The sequence below is a fragment of the Cuculus canorus genome, chromosome 9 (assembly GCF_017976375.1).
Source record: "Cuculus canorus isolate bCucCan1 chromosome 9, bCucCan1.pri, whole genome shotgun sequence".
NCBI classification, from domain to species: Eukaryota; Metazoa; Chordata; class Aves; order Cuculiformes; family Cuculidae; genus Cuculus; species Cuculus canorus.
Window position 1 is genome coordinate 26,638,581 of NC_071409.1, and position 21,200 is coordinate 26,659,780.

At 56.1% G+C, this 21,200-nt stretch overlaps 3 protein-coding genes across 5 annotated transcripts; 2 read left to right on the forward strand and 1 right to left on the reverse strand.

The window, feature by feature from the left end:
* Positions 1-2,877: 2,877 nt before the first annotated feature.
* NRROS (negative regulator of reactive oxygen species) lies at positions 2,878-9,899 on the forward strand. Of its 2 annotated transcripts, XM_054074985.1 has the most exons (3): positions 2,880-3,191; positions 5,363-5,486; positions 5,732-9,899. In XM_054074985.1, exons 2-3 carry the CDS (start codon positions 5,379-5,381, stop codon positions 7,697-7,699), a joined length of 2,076 nt encoding a protein of 691 aa, XP_053930960.1. In that variant the 5' UTR covers positions 2,880-3,191; positions 5,363-5,378; the 3' UTR covers positions 7,700-9,899. The 2 variants fall into 2 exon arrangements, with proteins under 2 accessions (XP_053930961.1, XP_053930960.1); XM_054074986.1 differs by lacking the exon at positions 5,363-5,486 and having other exon boundaries at positions 2,878-3,191.
* Positions 9,900-10,035: 136 nt separating this feature from the next.
* On the reverse strand, positions 10,036-13,986 carry CEP19 (centrosomal protein 19). Of its 2 annotated transcripts, none has more exons than XM_054075018.1 (3): positions 13,879-13,986; positions 12,331-12,507; positions 10,036-11,457 (listed from the first exon to the last, which is right to left on the reverse strand). In XM_054075018.1, exons 2-3 carry the CDS (start codon positions 12,458-12,460, stop codon positions 11,096-11,098), a joined length of 492 nt encoding a protein of 163 aa, XP_053930993.1. In that variant the 5' UTR covers positions 12,461-12,507; positions 13,879-13,986; the 3' UTR covers positions 10,036-11,095. The 2 variants fall into 2 exon arrangements, with proteins under 2 accessions (XP_053930993.1, XP_053930992.1); XM_054075017.1 differs by lacking the exon at positions 13,879-13,986 and adding an exon at positions 13,381-13,720.
* A 180-nt stretch (positions 13,987-14,166) lies between these two features.
* On the forward strand, positions 14,167-19,551 carry PIGX (phosphatidylinositol glycan anchor biosynthesis class X). Its single transcript, XM_054075014.1, has 6 exons — positions 14,167-14,253; positions 15,218-15,281; positions 16,217-16,358; positions 17,365-17,578; positions 18,816-18,916; positions 19,325-19,551. Exons 1-6 carry the CDS (start codon positions 14,181-14,183, stop codon positions 19,481-19,483), a joined length of 753 nt encoding a protein of 250 aa, XP_053930989.1. The 5' UTR covers positions 14,167-14,180; the 3' UTR covers positions 19,484-19,551.
* The last annotated feature ends 1,649 nt before the right edge of the window (positions 19,552-21,200 follow it).

Here is a 21,200-nt window from a genome sequence, read left to right on the forward strand (position 1 = left end):
CCCACACCCCGCAGGCTGCCTGGGCTTTGCCACTTGTCCCGCAAGGATCCCGTGGGAAAGGATGGATGCTGGACCCCAGGGCTGAAGAGGGAAAGGGAGACTAGTGTGGGAATGCTCCAGAGACCTTCCAGCCCTGAGGGCCATCAGACCACCTGGAGAAGAGTTGTGAGATGTTGGCAGCAGGGATGTTGGCTCCCTGGCCATGGGGGAAAGCTGGGTGCGATACACTTTGCTCTGTATGGAGCTGAGGGAGTTTCACTTCCCTTCGCACTAATGACACAATTGCTCACTTCTTGTAAGCAGAACGGCAGCAGGAAGGGAGGACGTGTGACTAGAAGTGGGAGTTGTTCTTTTTGCAACAATTTGCATTGCTGAATGATGGGACAGCAGTGACTTGTCCATACCTTCTCCTCCTGGTGACTTACAGCCACCGGTCCTGATAGTTTTATGCTAAAAGCTTGGGTAAACGTGCTGGAGGGGGTGGATTGAGTGCTCTTAGTTAACCAATCTTTTATTGGATTATTTGATTGTACAGCACAAAACTGGGATCAATTCATCCACATCTGGTAATGCTGTGGGGAAAAAAACTTGGGCAACGCTTTCAGGTCTAGGTGAAACAAACCCAAACTGTAGATGCGAGCAACCTTGTTGTGGGGCTTCCCAGGAGGAAAGATCAGCTGTCTTTTCTGGCTGGTGGGGACTTGCTTCTCCTGCAGATGCATCACAGGCAGTTTTCCAGAGCATCCAGATTTCCAGTAGTGTCTGTCTCTGATCTTGAGTTGGAAAAGCGTGGATGCATTCGGCTCCTGGTTGCTACAAGGCTCTGCTGCTTCAGCATCTGATGCGTCTGCACGCTCTGCTCCAAAGACTGTGTGATCCGAGCACTTTGCTGCTTTCCAAGGAGAAGGTTCTCTTTGCTGTAGTGGTGGTGGATCCCTTGTGCAGACCTCAAATCCTCATCCTGGGAAAGGCAGGTGAGGGAAGGCTGTGAGAGGTGGCAGGAACGTGGCCACGGAGTGGGCTCAGCCGCGCGTGTGGCTGAGCAGAGGAGGAAAAGAGATCACTTTTGTGGCTCTCCTTCTGCAGCCCGCTTCCTCCTCATTTACACCTCGCACGATGTCCGCTGTGGGAGAAGGAAGAGCAATGGATGACCGCAGGGACGGAGCTGCCTCTGCTGAACCCTCCTGCAGGAATGGGGCTGGGGCTCAGCCTTGCCCCGCTGCCGGGGTCCGGGAAGTGGCTGTGGCTGAGCCGCTGACCAACTCCGCTCTTCCCTCTCCGCATGGCCCAGCACTCTCGGAACAGGGTTTTACTTTCTACTAAGACCAATTTCTGCCTTTCTCCTGAGCCCTGTAGAGGGCATTTGTACTTTTTGGAGACCAAAGGGTCAAAGGAACCAGAGAAGTCAAGGCTGCCCCATCTCTGGAGGGGTTCCAGGCCAGGTTGGATGGGGCTTGGAGCCCCTGATCCAGTGGGAGATGTCTCTGCCCATGGCAGTAGGTGGGAATGGATGGGCTTTGAGGTCCCTTCCAACCCAAACCATTCTGTGATGCTATGATGATTCTATGATTCAGAGCTTTCCAGCCCTGGGTGAATCTCGGCTGGCTCCTGCCTCTCCAAGAATCAGAGAAGAGTTTTTTCTGTGGGTTGGGCTCATGGCAGGGTTTTAGGGATGAGGAGTGGGGTTGAAATCATCATCCATTCTCAGGTCTTCATGTGACCTCGAGCGATGCCGCGGGAGTTTCGCCTCACTGAGGAGGTTCTGCCATCTGCTCCGGTTCACTTGGATAAGGAGTGTTTCTCTCTTTTCCTTCTTGATTTTTGTACTTCAAACTTCCTTGAAAATGGAGGAAATGAAACCACAGGGCTTTTTGGTGAGTGACACGGGAGATACAGCTCAATCTCCTTCTAAAGAAGAAATGAGACGGAGGGTGAAGGAAACAAAAGCACCTCCGCAGTGCCTGGCGCTGGCTGCGGCGGTGGGGGTGTCCCTGGCTGGGGTGCCCCTGGCTGGGGTACTTGGTGTGCTTCTGCTTCATCTCCAGCTGCTCCAGAAGGTCCTGTTGGCACCAGCGCCTGAGACTCGGAGCCCACACACTGTCGGGAGGTACTGCCCGATCGCTCCCGCCGGGATCCTGTTGCAGGGCTGAATTCTTTCTCTTTCCCAGCAGGGTAAATCCAGGCAAACTGCGTGAGGAGAGGGCAGGTGTGGGGTGGAGAGGGAGACGGAGAGCAGAGGTGGATGGAGGAAGGGAGCCTCGCTGTTCGGGTTGCCCTGGAAATGTGGATTTTTGTCTCTCTCTGTCCCAGCAGTTGTGGGAAAAGCCATTTCTGCTGACTTTCATGTAGGAATTGGTGTGTGGGAGGGCCGTGTACCCAGATGGTTCCCCTGCATCATAGAATCACGGAATGGTTTGGGTTGGAAAGGGACCTCAAAGCCCATCCAGTGCCACCCCTGCCATGGGCAGGGACACCTCCCACTGGATCAGGGGCTCCAAGCCCCATCCAACCTGGCCTGGAACCCCTCCAGGGATGGGGCAGCCCCCACTGCTCTGGGCACCCTGGGCCAGGGCCTCCCCACCCTTGTGGTGAAGTATTATCTTCCCAATGTCTAATCTAAATCTTCCCCTTCCAATTTAAAGCCATTCCCCCTCATTCCATCCCTGCCCTCCCTGATCCACAGCCCCTCTCCAGCTTTCCTGGAGCCCCTTCAGGTATTCAAAGGCCACTATAGGGTCTCCCCGCAGCCTTCTCCAGGCTGAACAACCCCAACTCTCAGCCTGTCCTCATAGCAGAGCTGCTGCAGCCCTCGGATCATCTCCGTGGCCTCCTCTGGACTCACTCCCACAGCTCCATGTCCTCGCTGTGCTGGGCACTCCAGAGCTGGACGCAGGCTCCATGGAGCATCCCTGCACCCCGCGGTTCCTCCTTGCAGCGGAGCCGTTAGCGAGGGCATGACCCGGGCTGGAAGTGCTGAGATCAGTAAGCGAAGGGCCTGGCCACGCTCTCTGCCTCCATGTGACTGCAGTTTCCGTTACCTCCTTCCGCAAAGGCTATATTAGTGCTAAGCCAGAAAGCGGCTGCAAGAGAAGCCCAGTGGGGTCCCACCTCCCCTTGGTCCCCTCGAGAGCTGCCGGCGTGGCCGTGGCTGCAGGATGAGTTGCGGCAAACCCTGTGCGCCGCCCTACGCGGTGAGTACCCACCCCTGGCACCTCTGCTGGGGCGAAGGGGAAACCCTTTCGGATTTTGAGGGGATCCCATCACCAGTTGGAAGAACCGTGGCGGTGGCGCATCGCTGTGGCCGTGCTGGCAGGGGCCGCGGTTGCGTGGGCCGCGCGAGGCGGGTGTGCGCCGTGGGGAGCGCCCCGGGTGCCACCAAACCTCTTGTACGTGGGCTCCTCCCTGGGGCTGTGGTTTCCTTCTCACGTTCTCCATCCCTGTGGCCCCAGGGAGGACTTGCAGGAGGATGGAGGCCCAAAATAGGCTGAGCTGGATGGAGGAAAGTGTGAGCTTCTGTGGACGGGTTCAGGGGACAACGGCGAGCTGGAGCCAAAGCCCTCATATGTTGAGAGCAATGAGGACACAGCAAGGTTCCTCTGCTGCCACCATGCCTGGGTGTGAGGAGCTGCTGGAGACCAAGGGCTTGGGACAGGTCAAGTTGCTGTGCATCAGCTCCAGTCTTGGGAAGGGGACCTTCCCCTCCATCCCACCAGATGCATCCAGAGCTGTGGGACCAGCAGGGAGGGAGGGGATTCTGCCCCTCTGCTCCGCTCTGAGAGACCCACCTGGAGCCCTGGGTCCAGTTCTGGAGTCTTTAATGTACGAAGGAGATGGAACTGTTGGAACGGGTCCAGAAGAGGCCACGGAGGTGATCCGAGGGCTGGAGCACCTCCTGGATGGGGACAGGCTGAGAGAGTTGGGGTTGTTCAGCCTGGAGAAGAGAAGGCTGTGGGGAGACCTTAGAGCAGCTTCCAGTGCTGAAAGGGACTCCAGGAAAGCTGGGGAGGGGCTCTGGATCAGGGAGGGCAGCGATGGGATGAGGGGAATGGCTTTAAATTGGAAGGGGGAAGATTTAGATGAGACATTAGGAAGAAATTCTTGATGCTGAGGGTGGGGAGGCCCTGGCCCAGGGTGCCCAGAGCAGTGGTGGCTGCCCCATCCCTGGAGGGGTTCCAGGCCAGGTTGGATGGGGCTTGGAGCCCCTGATCCAGTGGGAGGGGTCCCTGCCCATGGCAGGGGTGGCACTGGATGGGCTTTGAGGTCTCTTCAACCCAAACAATTCCGTGATTCTATAAATAGATACTGTTTCGTTAAGACATCATTTCCCCCCTTTTGGCTGTCCAAGGGAAGGAGAGGACTCAGGCTGTGTCCCCTGCTCCCTGTGCCGCTCCGGCTGCCGGGGCTGCCAGAATTACCCTGTCTCTGATTCTCCTTCACGCACCAGCAGTTATGAAAACGCCTCTTGCCGAGCCCTCGCTGCTCATTTGCGTGAGGCTCAGCTTTTCCCCAGATGCAGATGCCGTCAGCTCTGGTTCCACCAAGCCCGTCATAGGGCTCCCGGTGCTGGAGAGCCTCTGCTTCCCCTGCTCTGGCAGCGGCGGGTGCTGGAGGGGGTCGGTGTCCCCAGGGCAGGGATGGGCACCAGCGAGGGGGCTGTGAGCCCTGGTGGGGGAGGAAGCCTCTGCTCTAGGGTTGAGGTTCAGTGGTGCCTGTGAGCAGCTGTGGTGCCTTTCCCACGTGCCGACCCGTGCGGGGTCTGAGCTGTCACCACCCCAGCCCTTCTCTTCTCCTGCCCTCCAGGCTCTCCTTGGTGGACCCCCATGAGGGCTCCCTGCCGCGGCTTTTAGAGTCATGGAATCATCATAGAATGGGTTGGGTTGGAAGGGATTCCAAAGTCAACCTCCTCCAAAGCAGACAAAAGTGTGAAGACAATGTCTTATCAAAATGGCATTTATTTATAGAATCACAGAATCATGGAATGGTTTGGGTTGGAAGGGACCTCAAAGCCCACCCAGTCCCACCCCTGCCACGGGCAGGGACACCTTCCACTGGATCAGGGGCTCCAAGCCCCACCCAACCTGGCCTGGAACCCCTCCAGGGATGGAGCAGCCACCACTGCTCTGGGCAATCTCCGGACAACTCTTTGCTCTTTCTCTGTGGCCAGCGCATGGTGGCCACCACTATGTCACGTTGAAAGCTCATCACCTCTGAGTTGCTCCCGGGGCAACAAGAGGAGCTGTGCACCTGCCACGGGTGGAGGCTGGAAGTGCACAAGGATCACCACTGCCGTGAGGGAAACCGCAGCCTTTTGGGATGAGTGGTCTGCAACTTTCGACCCTCTCAGCTGTCTCCTTCTCCGCAGGACTGCCGCCGCTGAGATGGAGGCCCCGCTCCCTGGTCTATCCCTGCTTCTGGTCCTCCTGGCAGTGCGATGGGGAAGCGGGGCAGCCAAAGCCTGGGCAACATCTCCTGGTGGCTGCGAGGCCGTAAGTCTTCTCTTGCAAACCCCACCCTTCTGACTGCTTGATCCTGCCTGGCAAAGCCCGGGAGCCTCAGCGTCTCCAGACCGTTCTCCTGCCAGCTACTGCCTTAGCTAAGGAGTGGACCGTGGCACTGAGGCTCCATAGAGCTGCCTTCTCTGTCCTCACTCCGCTCCCCAAGCTTCTCCCTCCTCATCTCCCCTCATCGCCCACCTCTCAGAGCAGCGTTGTGTCTCCGCTTCTTGCTTTAGGTGCAGAGCACCATGGACTGCACTGGGAGATGGCTGAGCTCCATCCCAGGAGACCTTCGAGGAGATACTGAGGAGCTGTTGCTTGATGACAACACTATCCAGGTTGTGGGCAACGCCTCTCTGCTCTCATACCACCAGCTGCGGTGTCTCAGCGTGACCAAGAACAGGCTGAAGCTCATTGAGCCTGGGGCCTTCCTCAACAGCCAAGGCCTCCATGTGCTCTCCTTGGCAGAGAACCTCCTCTTCACCAACTACTCACTGACAGCAGCTGCTCTTTCTGCTCTGCCAGCCTTGAGGACGTTGGACCTAGCTGGAAACCGCCTCACTGAGGACATGGTATCAGTTTTGGTCTGGAACCTATCCTCCTTGAAATCCTTGTCCGTGGCCAGAAACATCATCATGAGGCTGGACTCGTCCATCTTTGTGAACCTGACACAGCTGTTGGAGCTGAACCTGGAAAAGAACTACATCTTTGAGATAGACCAAGCTTTTGAAGGGCTGCAGAGGCTGCAGAAGCTCAACATAGCCTACAACTACCTCCCGTGCGTAGTGGAGTTTGGCCTGACACAGCTTAGGGTGCTCAATGTCAGCCACAACGTCATTGAGTGGTTTCTGGCCCTGGAAAGTGATGACCTCTTTGAGCTGGAGGTGCTGGACCTGTCCCACAACCGCCTCCTCTTCTTCCCCTTGTTGCCCCGGCAGAGCAAGCTGCACTCCTTGCTGCTGAAGGACAACGAGATGAGCTTCTACCAGCGCCTCCCCAATGGCACGTCCCTGGCCAACGTCACAGTACAGTTCCTGCTCATTGATGGCAACTCCACCACCATCACGACGGTCAGCCTTTGGGATGAGATCTGCCACAGCAACCTCTCCTCCCTGCGCCTTCTGGACATGAGCCAGAACCAGGTCTGGTACCTGCCAGAGGGCTTCCTGGCCCAGATGCCCTCCTTGACCCACCTGAAACTCAACCAGAACTGCCTGGAGACATTTCATCTGTTGGAAGGGGACCCCTTGGACATGCTGATGGAGCTGGACCTCAGCCAGAACCGGCTGGCAGAGCTGGGGTTGGAGGTGGATGCTGGGGACATCCTGCCCAACCTGCAGCTCTTCAACCTCAGCTACAACCAGCTGCGGACGCTTCCTCACGGGGTTTTCACCCACACCAGGAGAATCACTACCGTGGACCTCAGCCGCAACCGGGTCGACCTCTGTCCCCAGCCAGTTGAGGCAGTTGAGGCAGAGAGTCCCCCTTGTGTGGACATCAGGGGTGTTGAGACCTTGACTCATCTCTCCTTGGCCGGCTGTGGTCTGCGGGGACTGGGTGGCCACCCTTTCCAGGGGACATCGCTGATCCACCTGGACCTCTCTGACAATCACCAGGTCCTGTCTGGGGACCTGGAGTGGCTGCAGGACCTCGCTCTGACGCTGCAGGTGTTGTCTTTGAGGAACACCAGCCTCTCCTCCACCGCCGTGGACTTCTCTGCCTTCCACAGCCTTGTGCATTTGGACCTTTCAGGGAACTCTTTGACCCTCTTCCCCACCTCGCTGGGTGTCGTGAACCTTCGCAGCCTGGATCTGCGGGACAACTGCCTCCCAGCTCTGCCGTCGGACGTCACACGGACACCTCTGGGGAAGAGCCTGCGGGAGGTCTACCTCAGCCGCAACCCCTACAACTGCTGCACTCTGGGCTGGTGGGACGCCCTGCAGCGGGTCGAGGAGTTGCGTGTCCTCGATGGGCGGGAGGTGACCTGCAACTACACCTCCCGCACGCTGCGCCCCTGGGCGCTGCCCGAGCCCGTCCTGAGGAGCTGCCGCTGGCAGACGGCCGACCTGGCCCTCCTCTACCTGGTGCTGGCCCTGCCCACCTGCCTGACGCTCCTGGTGGCCTTCACTGTTGTCTTCCTCACGTTCAAGGAAAAGCTGCTAAAAATGGTGAAAAGCCGGTGCGGGGTGTCCAGCCCTTACTGAGGGCCGGGGGAGGAGGAGGAGGAGAAGGAAGGGCTTGGGAGTGGATTGTCAGATTTACACATGATAACCCCTCTGAGATAGCTGAAATGGGGACTTTAGGGATGGTAGACCATGGGAGAGCTGCTGTTCCAGCTCTGGATGCCCAATGGTATGTGAAGGGCACAGGGCTGCGGCTGGTGGTGGAGCCGGGGCCACGCTGGGCATCCTGAGAGGACACATCTCCAGCAGGAGCCTTCAGCTGATGTTGGTGAGAGCCAAGCAGACGTGACACTGAACGCTCTTGGCCAGAGGGGCATGGACAGTTGCCCTTCAAGCGCTGGTTTTTGCCCCACTTCAGGCAGTTCCTTTTATTTATGAGAAGGACTTGGGGTGCTGAGGGAGGAGCTCAACGTGAGCCGGCAACGAGTGCTCACAGCCCAGAAACCACCCGTGTCCTGGGCTGCATCCAGAGCTGTGGGACCAGCAGGGAGGGAGGGGATTCTGCCCCTCTGCTCCGCTCTGAGAGACCCACCTGGAGCCCTGAGTCCAGTTCTGGAGTTCTTAATGTAAGAAGGAGATGGAACTGTTATAACGGGTCCAGGGGAGGCCATGGAGATGATCCGAGGGCTGGAGCACCTCCTGGATGGGGACAGGCTGAGAGAGTTGGGGTTGTTCAGCCTGGAGAAGAGAAGGCTGTGGGGAGACCTTAGAGCAGCTTCCAGTGCTGAAAGGGTCTCCAGGAAAGCTGCGGAGGTGCTCTGGATCAGGAAGGGCAGGGACAGGACGAGGAAGAAAAGTTTTCAGCTGAAATCTCCATTTTCAGTACACGATGGGGGACGACGTGCTTGAGAGCTGCCCTGCAGAGAAGGACTCGGGGCTGCTGGTCGATGAGAAGCTCGACAGGAGCCAGCAATGTGCGCTCGCAGCCCAGAAGGCCAACTGTGTCCTGGGCTCATCAAAAGCAGTGTGGCCAGCAGGGCGAGGGAGGGAATTCTGCCCTTCTGTTCCTCTCTTGTAAGATCTCGTCTGGAGGATTGTGTCCAGTTCTGGAATCCTCAACGTAAGAAGGACATGGAACAGGTCCAGAGGAGGGCTGCAAAGATGATTGGAGGGCTGGAGCACCTTCCCTACGAGGACAGGCTGAGAGAGTTGAGCCTGTTCGGTCTGGAGAAGAGAAGGCTCAGAGGAGACATTACAGTGACCTTTCAGTACCTGAAGGGCCTATGGGAAAGCTGGAGAGGGGCTGTTCATAAAGGCTTGTGGGGATAGGACAAAGGGGAATGGGTCTAAACTGGAGAGGGGCAGATTTAGACTGGACATTAGGAAGAATTTCTTCACCATGAGAGTGGTGAGGCCCTGGCCCAGGGAGGCTGTGGATGCTCCATCCCTGGAGGGGTTCCAGGCCAGGTTGGATGGGCCTTGGGCAGCCTGAGCCAGTGGGAGGTGTCCCTGCCCATGGCAGAGGGTGGGATTGGATGGGCTTTGAGGTCCCTTCCAACCCAAACCATCCCATGGTTCTATGATTTATCCATCCCGTAGCCAACTCTCTGCTGCAAAACATCTTCTGATTCCGTGTCCAGCCTCCACGAGTTGCCTGGGGCTGGAGGCACCATCACCAGGAGGCTGTGGTGAAAGGTCTCGGTGGCAGCCGCTCCCCATGCCTCCTCTCCCGCAGCAGCTGCCGGCACCGTCAAACCCTCCAGCAGCCCTGAGTGTGCACTCCTGTGTGTGCTGATAAGACAGGCGTTGTCTGCACAGCTGAAAGACACGTTTTGTCTTTCTGGTGGTGTTGCTTTGTTAGTGGTGATCCTGGCCAGAAGAGCCCATCCAAACCAGCCCAAGCCACAACGAAGTAAAATATTGACTAAGAGAAAGGAGAATAAATGATAACGGGTAATACTTGACCATCAATTCCTTCTTCTCAAGCAACTGCTGTGTCAAACAGATGCAAAGGAGATAAAAGAAGAGGAAGCCCTCCTCCTCGTTGTACAAGCCCCACTCTTGTGGGCTGAGGGAGTTCCTGCACCCCTCCCCGGGGCGCAGGCTGGACCAGCAGCACCTGGGGAAGAGCGGTGTCGGTCCTTGGAGGGTTCCCGTGGGAGGAAACGAGGTGAGGGTGGTTTGTGCTCGCTCAGAAGCCGTGCTGAGACACAGAGCAGCTTCATTCTCACAGCGCTGGGATGTCTCCAGTGAAATGTGTGCCTGAGTTTAACGGGAACATGGCATGTGAGGAAGCAAGTGGTGGTTCCAGCGTGGGTGGGATGGGGGGGGCATGTCCTTGCCTGGACTTGGATGAGCTCAGTCAGGCGATGGGGGATGTACTGGGGGCTTGAGACCCACCAGCCAGTCTCATGTCACTCCATCTCACACTGGGTTTGTCCCAGGCGGTGGTGATGCCCAAAGCTAGTGTGGCATTGGGGCTGATGCCAGGGTGCAGCGAGAGCGAAGGCTGCCATGGGGCAGATGTTGGGGGGCAGCAGGGGCCAAGGCTGGTGTGGGGCACATGTTGGGGGGGCAGCAGGGGCCAAGGCTGGCATGGGGCTGGCAGAGCAGCATCCTTCCCAGTTCTGGTGTGGGGACAAGGACTGAGGTCACTGGTCCCTGGGTGGCTGCTGGGCTGGGCAACCAGCACCACTGGGTGCAAGTAAGGCTCTGGGAACCTGCTGCCTAAGGACACGGCTGCTTCCTGGCCCTATTTTTATCCAAAATCTTCAAACTCTACTCAGGCTCCAGCTGGGGAATCCCTCGACCTATTTCAGCTCTTCTTTTGCCCGGAAGCCGCCCGAGGGACAACAGCGACTCCTAACTCTGTCCCTGTGCTGTCTCCCGTGGCATGGAGGTGTCCAAGGCCAGGTTGGATGGGGCTTGGAGCCCCTGGTCCAGTGGGAGGTGTCCCTGCCCGTGGCAGGAGGTGGGAATGGATGGGCTTTGAGGGCCCTTCCAACCCAAATCGCTCCACGATTCTATGACTGCAGCAAGTAACACTATAGGGACACAACGAAGCTTTACCACTGCTTTCAAGACCCAGTTATCCACCACATTGTTGGCAGACGAAGCTGAACAGAAACCATAGCAAGGCTGGCGAGGCTCTTGGCCAACGCTGACTGAAAGGTAAATGAATGAAAGAGTAAATAAGTAAATAAATTAAAATTATTTAGGCACTCCTACATAGGGAAAGACTAAAACCACTCAGTCAGTTCAGCTGCTCAGTTTCCATTTCATCAAGTTTGCCTTCCCAAACCAAGTTCACTTAAACCTGGAGGTGCTCCTCAGGCCCTGGGTTCTGAGAGCCAACAGTGCACATTAATGGCATGAACTGAGAATGATGTAGTAGAACCCATGCGGTGACGGCATTCTCTCTGTCAGGACCACCAGATTTGTCTCAGAAGTGCCCATCCAAGACATCTTTGTCTGGAATCAGAATTCTTCATCTGACTCCACGTCCCAGCCACAGGACTCCAGCTGCTCATGCTGCGGAAACTCAACCTCAACGTTGTAGATGAAATCTGGGTCATCCTTCTTCTTCCTGTTCTTCTCAAACAGCTCATCCATGATGCTCTTCCTTTTGGCTAGGTCCTCATCATCTAGTTTGTTCATATCCTCTTCTGGGTCAATGGTCTCTTCCTGCTGAAACTTTTCCAAGCTCTCCTCCAGGCTCTCTCCTTCTAGATGACCTTTCAGCAAACGGTACAGCTTCTCCAGCTGCCGCAGGGAGACTCTTTCCAGGTAAGCCTTGTGCCGAGGGTTGTTCTTCAGCTGCTCAGCAGCCAAGCTACAGTCTAAAGAGAAAGCCACCATCAAGAGTTAGAGCTACAAGCAAATCTCTTCCTTTAAACAGATCCCAAACTCTCTCAAGTGAGACCTCCACGCTGAGCAGAGTCACCACTGGGGCAAAAATGTAGTCCTTGGTTCCCCAGGGGAGGCAGCGTCACCCCAGAAAAGCATCTTGGCACTCCCTGCGTGCTGGCAAGAAGCTGCCTGATGGATGCTAAAAATGTTGTTACCAACTGCCTGTTCCTTGTGCTGGGTCTGGAGGGGACTTAAAATCATGGAATCACAGAACCGTCAAGGTTGGAAAAGCCCTCTCTAGCTCATCCAGTCCAACCATCAGCCCAACCCCCCCATGCCTGCTGAACCATGGCCCAAAGTGCCACCTTTACACACTTTTCATACAGCTCCAGGGATGGAGACTCCCCCACCACCCTGGGCAGCCTCTGCCAGGGCTTCACCACTCTGTCAGCAAGGAAATTTCCCTAATATCTAATCGAAACCTCCTTGGTGAACTTGAGGCCATTTCCTCTTGTCCTATCATTTGCCACTTGGGAGCAGCGCCCAGCACCCACCTCACCACAACCTTCTTTCAGGCAGTTGTGGACAGCGATGAGGTTTCCCCTCAGCCTCCTCTTCTCCAGGCTAAACACCCTCAGGGCCCTCAGCCGCCTTCCAGAACCCCTGTTCTCCAGCCCCTTCCCCAGCTCCGTTCCCTTCTCTGGACGCGCTCCAGCCACTCAATGTCCTTCTGGGAGTGAGGGGCCCAAAACTGAACCCAGGATTCAAGGTGTGGCCTCCCCAGCACCAAGTCCAGGGAGGATGAACCGGATGCTCTTGGCCTTCTTGGCCACTTGGGGAATGCTGCAAGAAACTCACCACACCTGAGAACCTGGAGAAATGCCTGACAGGCATGATGCGCTGGCGAGTTTTGTCCTTGCCATCTTCTTTGTAGATCAAGATAATGGCGGGAGGCTGGAAGCAGATACCACACTTCTTTGCAATATACGTCATTAGCGCTCCTGCTGTATCAGAGGTGTCCTCAGCAATGCCACAGCTCTCTGGAAAACAGGAAAAGACAAAAGGGAAAGAAAGCAGGAGTCTCTTTCAGTACTGTTCTTGTTAGTTCAGTGGCTGCCACACCACAAGTCTCCCAGTTTCTGTGGAACCAGACCCCCAGGGCCCTGTGGGCTGGGTAGCAGGGTGACTCCCACATGCTGGATTCACTATAGACAAAACCTGGGCTGGGAATTGGGATCACACACAAGGTAACGTGGCCCTCCTCAGCTTTCCTGGAGCCCCTTTCAGCATTGGAAGCTGCTCTAAGGTCTCCCCTCATTCTTCTCTTGATTCTGTGATTCTGTGATACTCTCTCAGCATGGCCTCATACAGGAGGTTTTCCAGCCCTCACACGATCACCGTGGCCTCCTCTGGACTCACTCCAACAGCTCCATGTCCTCCCTGTGCTGAGCACCCCAGAACTGGACCCAGGGCTACGGGTGGGTCTCTCAGAGCAGAGCAGAGGGGCAGAATCCCCTCATCCCCTCCCTCCCTGCTGGTCCCACAGCTCTGGATGCAGCCCAGGACACGGGTGGTTTTTGGGCTGTGAGCCCATGGGTGGGCTTTGGGCTGGTTTTGGGCCGTTGCCAGCTCATGTTGAGCTCCTTGTCCCCCAGCACCCCAAGACCTTCTCAGGGCTGCTCCCAACCCATTCTCCACCCATCCTGGATTTGTGCTTGGATTGCCCCAACTCAGGTGGAAGCAAAAGCGAAAATACACAATCACAAAGGTTCTCTCTTCTCTGGCTGCCCGGGGGACTGCAGCAAGGCAGAGTGACAAATTATACCCCCCAAAATCAATGTTTATCTCCAAAACAAGACAAATTGCTTTATTCCTCAAAAGCTATTTGAAGGAGAGCTGAGAAATCTCCCTACTTGGTAAAAAAAATCACACAGGCAAGTGTTCAGATTCGCAGCGATGTTCTCAACGCTGCAAACCCACGACAGCTGCAGCACTTCTGCTGTTCAATGGTTCTGAACGTGGAGGGAAGGAGACGCCTCTCCAGAGACACTTGTGCTGACTGAAAAGGAGACATGGGGCCTCGGAACGGGGCCGGCGAAGGGGGGTCACCGAGGGCCACCGGGGCCGGTGAGGGGGCGGGCGGATCCCCGGGTGCGGAACTCGGCCGGAGCAGCCGCTGGAGCCGGTAACGGGGGTCCGGCTGCCCGCAGGCGAGCGGCGCCCCAAGCAGCGGGCCGGGGCCGGGACCGGGGTCCGCCGCGGCCCGGCGCCAGGTTCCCGCCTCAGGACCCCGTTGGCGCTCCCGCTCTAGTGCCTGCGCGCCGTGGCGGAGCCCGCCCGCTCCCCGCCGCCGAGAAACGGCGCAGAGGGCGGAAGAAGGGGCAGAAATGAAGCACCGCGGCCGCGCGTACCGGGCTGTCCGTTCGCGCTGTGGAGCGAGGGGAGGGCGGCACCAGAGGATCAGGCGAAAGCGGCGGGCGGCCAGCAGCCTGCGGGGGCCTCGCGGCGGTGCGGCCAGGCCCCCGCCTCAGGCCCCCCCTCGGTGCTGCCCTCGGCACTGCCTGCTCGCCGTGGCGGGGCCCAACCGGTTCCCGCCGCCGCAGAAGGGCACGGCGGGAGGGCAGAGAGGCGGCAACGAAGCGCCTCGGCCGCGCTTACCGGTGGGTGCCCTTTGCAGCTCGGAGTGAAGTCGCGGTGCGGTCAGGCGAAGGCCATGGGCGGCCCCAGCGGGGGGCGGCCCGGCATGGCGGGAGCGGCGGCCGCGGCCGCGCTGCTCTGCGCCCTCCGTAAGTGCGGGCGGTGCCTCCTGGTCACGGCGGAGAGGGAGTGGGGGGCTGGAATGTGAGGAGGAGGCGGGGGAGAAACGAGGAAGAGGAGAAGGGGCGTAACAGAGGAGTCCGCTCTGAACGGTTGAGAACAAATCCCTTCTGAGAACGAGGGTCTGAGAGGCGGCTGAGGGACCCGAGGCTGCTTGTTCTGGAGAAAAGGAGCCTGAGGGGAGAGCTCATCGCTATCTGCAGCTCCCGGAACGGAGGTTGTGGTGAGGTGGGTGCTGGGCTCTTCTTCCAAGTGACAGGCGATAGGATGAGAGGAAACGGCCTCGAGTTGCCCCAAGGCAGGTTCGGGTTGGACATCAGGAACAACTGTTCCACGCTGCAGGGCTCTCAGGCACTGTCAGAGGCTGCGCAGGAGGTGGTGGAGTCCCCATCTCTTTAGGGGTTTAACAGACGAGTGGATGAGGTGCTCAGGGATGTGGTTTAGGCGTGGACAGGGACGGTGGTACTCGAGGATCTCAAAGTTTTTTTTCCAACCGAGCCATTCTGTGATTCCTTGTGAAAATGTGGATCTGACAGAGATCGATGCAGAAGCAGTGGACAAGGAATCACACTTGGAACGGGGGTTGCAGAGGGGAGATTGGGATGAGATGTTAGGGAGAAATGTTCTGTGAGGGTGGGGAGGCCCTGGCCCAGGGTGCCCAGAGCAGTGGTGGCTGCCCCATCCCTGGAGAGGTTCCAGGCCAGGTTGGATGGAGCTTGGAGCCCCTGATCCAGTGGGAGGTATCCCTGCCCATGGCAGGGGATTGGAACTGAGTGGGCTTTGAGGTCCCTTTTGACCCAAACCATTCTATGGTTCTGTGATTCCCTGTTGCTGCATGAGGTTTTGCGGGCAATGTGTTTTACAGGTTATACCAGGTGATAACTGCCTGTGCTGTTCTCTTAACACTGCTCCCTGTTCGCTCTGTCATTGCAGATGTGCATGCTGCCTGTCAGCATGCCACTGTCACGCAGGAGCTTCTGCAAGCAGGATTCCACAGGTGAGTGTCTCCCTGCCACCATGTCAGAACAGCGTCCTGGGGAATTTTATCTGGGGAGCAGCTTCTCTCCTAGTTTGTGCAGAGCAGCATCGACTCACTGAGCTGTGACCACAGGCGTGGCTGGGCACCAGGAGTGCACGAGCACAGTCAGGTGTCTTAAGCATTACGACAGAAGAAGAGCAGGAGGGACCTTTCTAAAGTGTTTCTAAGTGGTGTCCCCAGGGCTCCATGCTGGGGCCAAGTCTGTTTAACATCTTTATGATCTGGATAAGTAGATCAGTGGCCTCTCAGTTTGCAAATGACACTAAATTGGGTGGAAATGTCGGTGTGCTGGAGGGCAGGAGGGCTCTGCAGAGGGATCTGGCCAGGCTGGATCCATGGGCCAAGGCTCTGCAGAGGGACTGGGACAGGCTGGATCCATGGGCCAAGGCTCTGCAGAGGGATCTGGCCAGGCTGGATCCATGGGCCAAGGCTCTGCAAAGTGACCTGGCCAGGCTGGATCCATGAGTCAAGCCAAGTGTTTGAGGTTTAAAAAGGTCACGTGCTTGCACTTGGGTCACAACAACCCCAGGCAATGTGCCAGGCTTGGGGAAGAGCAGCTGGAAAGCTGCCCTGTGGAAAAGGCTCTGGGGGTGCTGTTTGACAGCAGCTGAACATAAGCCAGCAATGGCCCCAAGTGGCCAAGAAGGCCAAGAGCATCCTGGCTTGGATCAGCCATGGACTGGCAGCAGGAGCAGGGTGAGAAAGAAGTGAATCTTCATTTTGGTCATGGATTGGGAGTAGGGTGAGCTACCTCTTCCTCTCTGGAGAACAGGGAACTGTTGTTTGAATTTGTGAACACAGAATATGAGGGCTGCATCCAACGCGTTTTGGGGTGTGTGTTCCATATTTTAAAATGCAGACATAAATGTTTCTCTTCTGTTGCTTCTTTGAAGGGAGCTGCTGGTGAAGGTAGAACTTGGTGAAGGAGGGGAGGATGCAGGAGGATGCACAGTGGCAGCCAGAATTCGTCTTCCCCCAGGAATCTACGTGGATCCCTACGAGCTGGCATCGCTGCAGCGGCACAATTTAACAAAGGTAATGGCCCAAAGCTATGACATCTGGCAGTTGCTCTGATCACGGTGTGTACACTCAGGAAGTTGTGATCTCTGGTCATTATCTGGCTTGTTGAATCAAAGCGATCAATCAGTTCCTTTTCCTGGAAAGAGACGCTGCGTGGTATCACCGTGGCGTCTCGTTGTATCTCTCGGCTCAATCAGCATCACCTGATGTTGTGTGCTACTGATACATCCACACGCACAGGGAGCCACTGCACCTCTGCTATAGGGACGGGCTGAGAGAGCTGGAGTTGTTCAGCCTGGAGAAGAGAAGGCTGCAGGGAGACCTTAGAGCAGCTTCCAGTGCTGAAAGGGGCTCCAGGAAAGCTGGGGAGGGGCTCTGGATCAGGGAGGGCAGGGATGGGATGAGGGGAACGGTTCTCAGCTGAAAGAGGGGAGATTGAGATGAGATCTTTAGGAAGAAATGTTTTGCTGTGAGGATGGGGAGGCCCTGGCCCAGGGTGCCCAGAGCAGTGGTGGCTGCCCCATCCCTGGAGGGGTTCCAGGCCAGGCTGGATGGGGCTTGGAGCCCCTGGACCAGTGGGAGGTGTCCGTGTCCATGACAGGGATGGAACTGGATGAGTTTTAAGGTCCCTTCCAACCCAAACCGTCCTGTGGTTCTATGGTTTGGCCAATGCCTCAAGTCTGCCTGTAGGATGGCTGCACTGTGAACTTCTCATATGTGAGACAGACTCATTGGAGAGACTTGAAAAGTTATTTTGGAACAGCATAAGGACAGAATTTCAAGTTTAGTCTTCCTGACAATGAACCCCTTTTCCTGGAGCCCTTTTCAGTACTGGAAGTCCGAGTTAGACAATAGAATGTGAGAAGGTGTTTTGCTTTCTGGTGCTGCAGCCTGTTACCACAGCGACAGTGCCTGCTTCAGTCCCAGAACCACGCACAGCATGTTCCTGTATTGCCCTGCCGCAGCCCTCCCTTGTGTCCATTCTGATCCTAATCTCATCTGAATTTTCCTCTGCTTGCAGGCAGTGTTAGTTCCTGCTGCCGTTGATGTGGAGGCTCCCGAGTACTCAGCCACAGAGCTTCTTGTTCTCCTGTACATGGAACCCGACCCTTGGTGTTCCCGCTGTTTCCGAGCCGTCTTGCCCATGCATGGGCGGTACCACCGGCCTGCAGAGGACAGCGAGGAAGCGTCGGTTGTTCTGAAGAGCCCAGAAGTGCTGCGCTGCTGCTGTGACAGTGAGATTCTTGTTAGGTGTTCTTTTGGAGAGAGAGGAATAACCATGGGCAATCCAGAGCCTGGAATTTGGTTCTGGATGTGTCTTTTGGAGGTGGAGCTCTTGGCAGTCACATGAACACAAGGGGAAGATAGTGGCCCCAATAAAGACCACACTGTCTTCCTCTCTGACTGCTGCTGCTGCCTGACCAGAGGCAGATCAGTTGCCAGCAGCCGTCTTGGTGCTGTGCTGCTGCCGCTGCACCTTTGTGTGTTGTAACTGGTAACTTCCGAGTCAAATGTTCAAATGATGCTCAGCATCTTTATCCTCACTTGATTTTCTGGGATGAACTTAGGGGCAGGGAAGACAATTGAAAAAGCAGGATGGTATCTTCCCATTCTTCTGCTACGTTCACTACTTATGAGCAGGAAAACATGACATTAATAGGAAAGCAGTCGAAGTATTGGAGGGGAGTTCTTGCATGTGCCAACAAGGAGACATGGAAGAAAGATTCCTGTGTTGTCAGGGAAGAGAAATTAGCACTGCCTGGATAAAATTGAGGGATTGGCAGGCCAGTGATGAGTTCACTCCCCTGTCAAGGAGAGAAGGGCCAAAATACCACACGAGTGATGTTCTTCCTTGGGTGCCTGCTGTATTGGGAAGAGTCATAGAATCGTGGAATGGTTTGGGTTGGAAGGGACCACAAAGCCTATCCAGTCCCACCCCTGCCATGGGCAGGGACACCTCCCACTGGATCAGGGGCTCCAAGCCCCATCCAACCTGGCCTGGAACCCCTCCAGGGATGGGGCAGCCACCGCTGCTCTGGGCACCCTGGGCCAGGGCCTTCCCACCCTCAGCATGAAGAATTTCTTCCTAATGTCTCATCTAAACCCCTTCCAATTTAAAGCCATTCCCTCTCATCCTGTCACTCCATGCCCTTGTAAAAAGTCCCGCCCCAGCTTTCTTGTAGCTCCTTTCGGGTACTGGAAGCTGCTCTAGGGTCTCCCTAAAGCCTTCTCTTGTCCAGGCTAAGTCGCAGAGTTTGAGAGTCACAGAGTTCGTGGAAAGGGCTGCCCAGCACCACTCGGGCCTCACTGAGCAGCTGCCACGTTTCTGTCAGTGCTGCTTCCTCTACTGGCTTTTAGGGAGTAGATTCCATCTAGCTGTTGTGGAGGAAAGACACTTGATTTGGAAAAGCCTTGCAGGCCGTTTTGTTTCATCCTGTCTGGATCCTGCTGATGTGTTGTTATCTTCCATAGATCGCCTGTCCACAGAGTGCTGGACGCCTGCTGAGGTGGAGGCTCCGTGTTCAAGCAAACCCGATGGCCCCTGTCAGTGGTACAGCACGATGCGCAAACCCGTGAGTCCTCCCTTTTTGGTGGGAATTCTTTGTTCTCCTTTAACAACTGCTGGCTTTTCTCTGGGATTAGCAACTTAGCAACCGAGCTGGGGAAGGACACTGGCAGAGGCTGCCCAGGGCAGGGGTGGAGTCTCCATCCCTGGAGAGGTTCAGAAACTGTGTAGAGGTGTCACTTCGGGACATGGTCCAGCAGGCACGAGGGGGTTGGTCTGATGGTTGGACTGGATGAGCTGAGAGGGCTTTTCCAGCCTGTATGATTCGTGTTTCTATGACCTCGGTTTTGATTTTGAGTCCCAGAAGCCTGAGCAAAGGGTTGATTAAATAGTGGTCTGGTTACCAAGCCTCTAAGTCACAGTCAAGAAGTAGCAGCTTGTTAAATGCATGTAATACCTTTATTTTTCTTTGTAGGTCCCCGAGGAATTGATTCTGCAGGTTCCAGTGGGGCTCAGGCAACACAGCTCCATAGTGTGTGTCCTGACCCTGCTTGCCACGGGGCTCTGCTCCAGCCTGATTCTGGCTGCTGTCTGCAAACACGGACACTTCTCCGCAGTGACCTCCTCAGAGTAAAGAAATAAGGAATGATTGGCCTCCATGCAGCAGAACTAATGGGATATTACATCAGCTTCCGAAATGAATTTGACTCTGCTGTTCTTTATACCTTGCTAACGTGCAAGGGGTCCCACATTGGGCAGTAGTTCCCTTGGCTGAATTCTTAGCAAGACCTTTCACATGCCAGAAGGCTGTTATGGTGGTTCTCGATACCCAGAGCAGATGGAGGGTGGGAATAGTGCTGTGGAAAGCTGGACGAATGCCAGAAGGACTGCCACGGGCAAAGCGGCTGCAGCCCAGAGCGGAGGCTCACTCCTCTCCCCCTGGCCTGGAGCCTGCTCCCACTGCGGAGCTACCTCTTGTATTTCTGGGATTTAAACCAACGGACTTGGGAATCGGTTATTAAGGGTACGAAAAACATTTCTCTGTCCTTAAAGTCTCTGGGTGTTAAGCTTGTTTATACTGTATGGATGACTTATGTGTGTGTTTGTGAAGAGATGTTCTGTGCGTCACTGAGACAGGAGGAGGCTTAAATAACTGGGACTGCTTAAACCCCAGGAGGCCTGAGGTGCATCAAAAGAAGCGCAGCCAGCAGGGAGGGAGAGGATTCTGCCTCTCTGCTCCACTCTTTGAGACCCCACCTGGAGCCCTGTGTCCAGTTCTGGAATCTTCAGCACAGGAAGGACCTGGAGCTGTTGGAGTCAGTCCAGAGGAGGCCACGGAGATGACCCGAGGGCTGGAGCACCTCTTCTATGAGGACAGGCTGAGAGAGTTGGGGTTGTTCAGCCTGGAGAAGAGGAGGCTGCGAGGAGACCTTAGAGCAGCTTCCAGTGCTGAAAAGGGCTCCAGGAAAGCTGAGGAGGGGCTTTTTACAAGGGCCTGGAGTGACAGGAAGAGGGGGGATGGCTTTAAATTGGAAGAGGGAATATTTAGATTAAACACTAGAAAGAAATATGTGATGCTGAGGGTGGGGAGGCCCTGGCCCAGGGTGCCCAGAACAGTGGTGGCTGCCCCATCCCTGGAGGGGTTCCAGGCCAGGTTGGATGGGGCTTGGAGCCCCTGATCCAGTGGGAGGTGTCCCTGCCCATGGCAGGGGTGGAACTTTGAGGAGCTTTGAGGTCCCTTCCAACCCAAACCGTTCTGTGATTCTAAATAACTGAATCATAAATAAGTGGGAGGGCTTGGCTGCTGTTAGCAAATTAGAGCTGAAAGCGTTGAGAAAATTTGAAAGAGGTATCACCTTCTTTCAGAAGAGGAAGGAATAACCCTTGGGAGGTGAAAGCTGGTGAAAAGATCCTGACTAGCAGCAGGTATTTAGAAAATTTGCCTTCAGCCATCAGTACAAGGAAGTGGAGAGGAAATTATGGAGAAGGCGAGTTGCTCTGGGTGACAGAAGGGCCTGGTTGGTGTTTGTCAGTAGGTGGCATTGTGAACTTACAGTGGCTCCTGGGATACTCTTGGAGTAGAATCATGGAACGGTTTTGATTGGATTGAAACTTAAAGCCCATTCAGTCCCACCCCTGCCATGGGCAGGGACACCTCCCACTGGATCAGGGGCTCCAAGCCCCATCCAACCTGGCCTGGAACCCCTCCAGGGATGGGGCAGCCACCACTGCTCTGGGCACCCTGGGCCAGGGCCTCCCCACCCTCACAGCAAAACATTTCTCCCTTTGATCTCAATCTCTAAGCTGCGAGTTCATGAAACCCAGTGATTTGGGGAGGGTGTGTGTGAGGG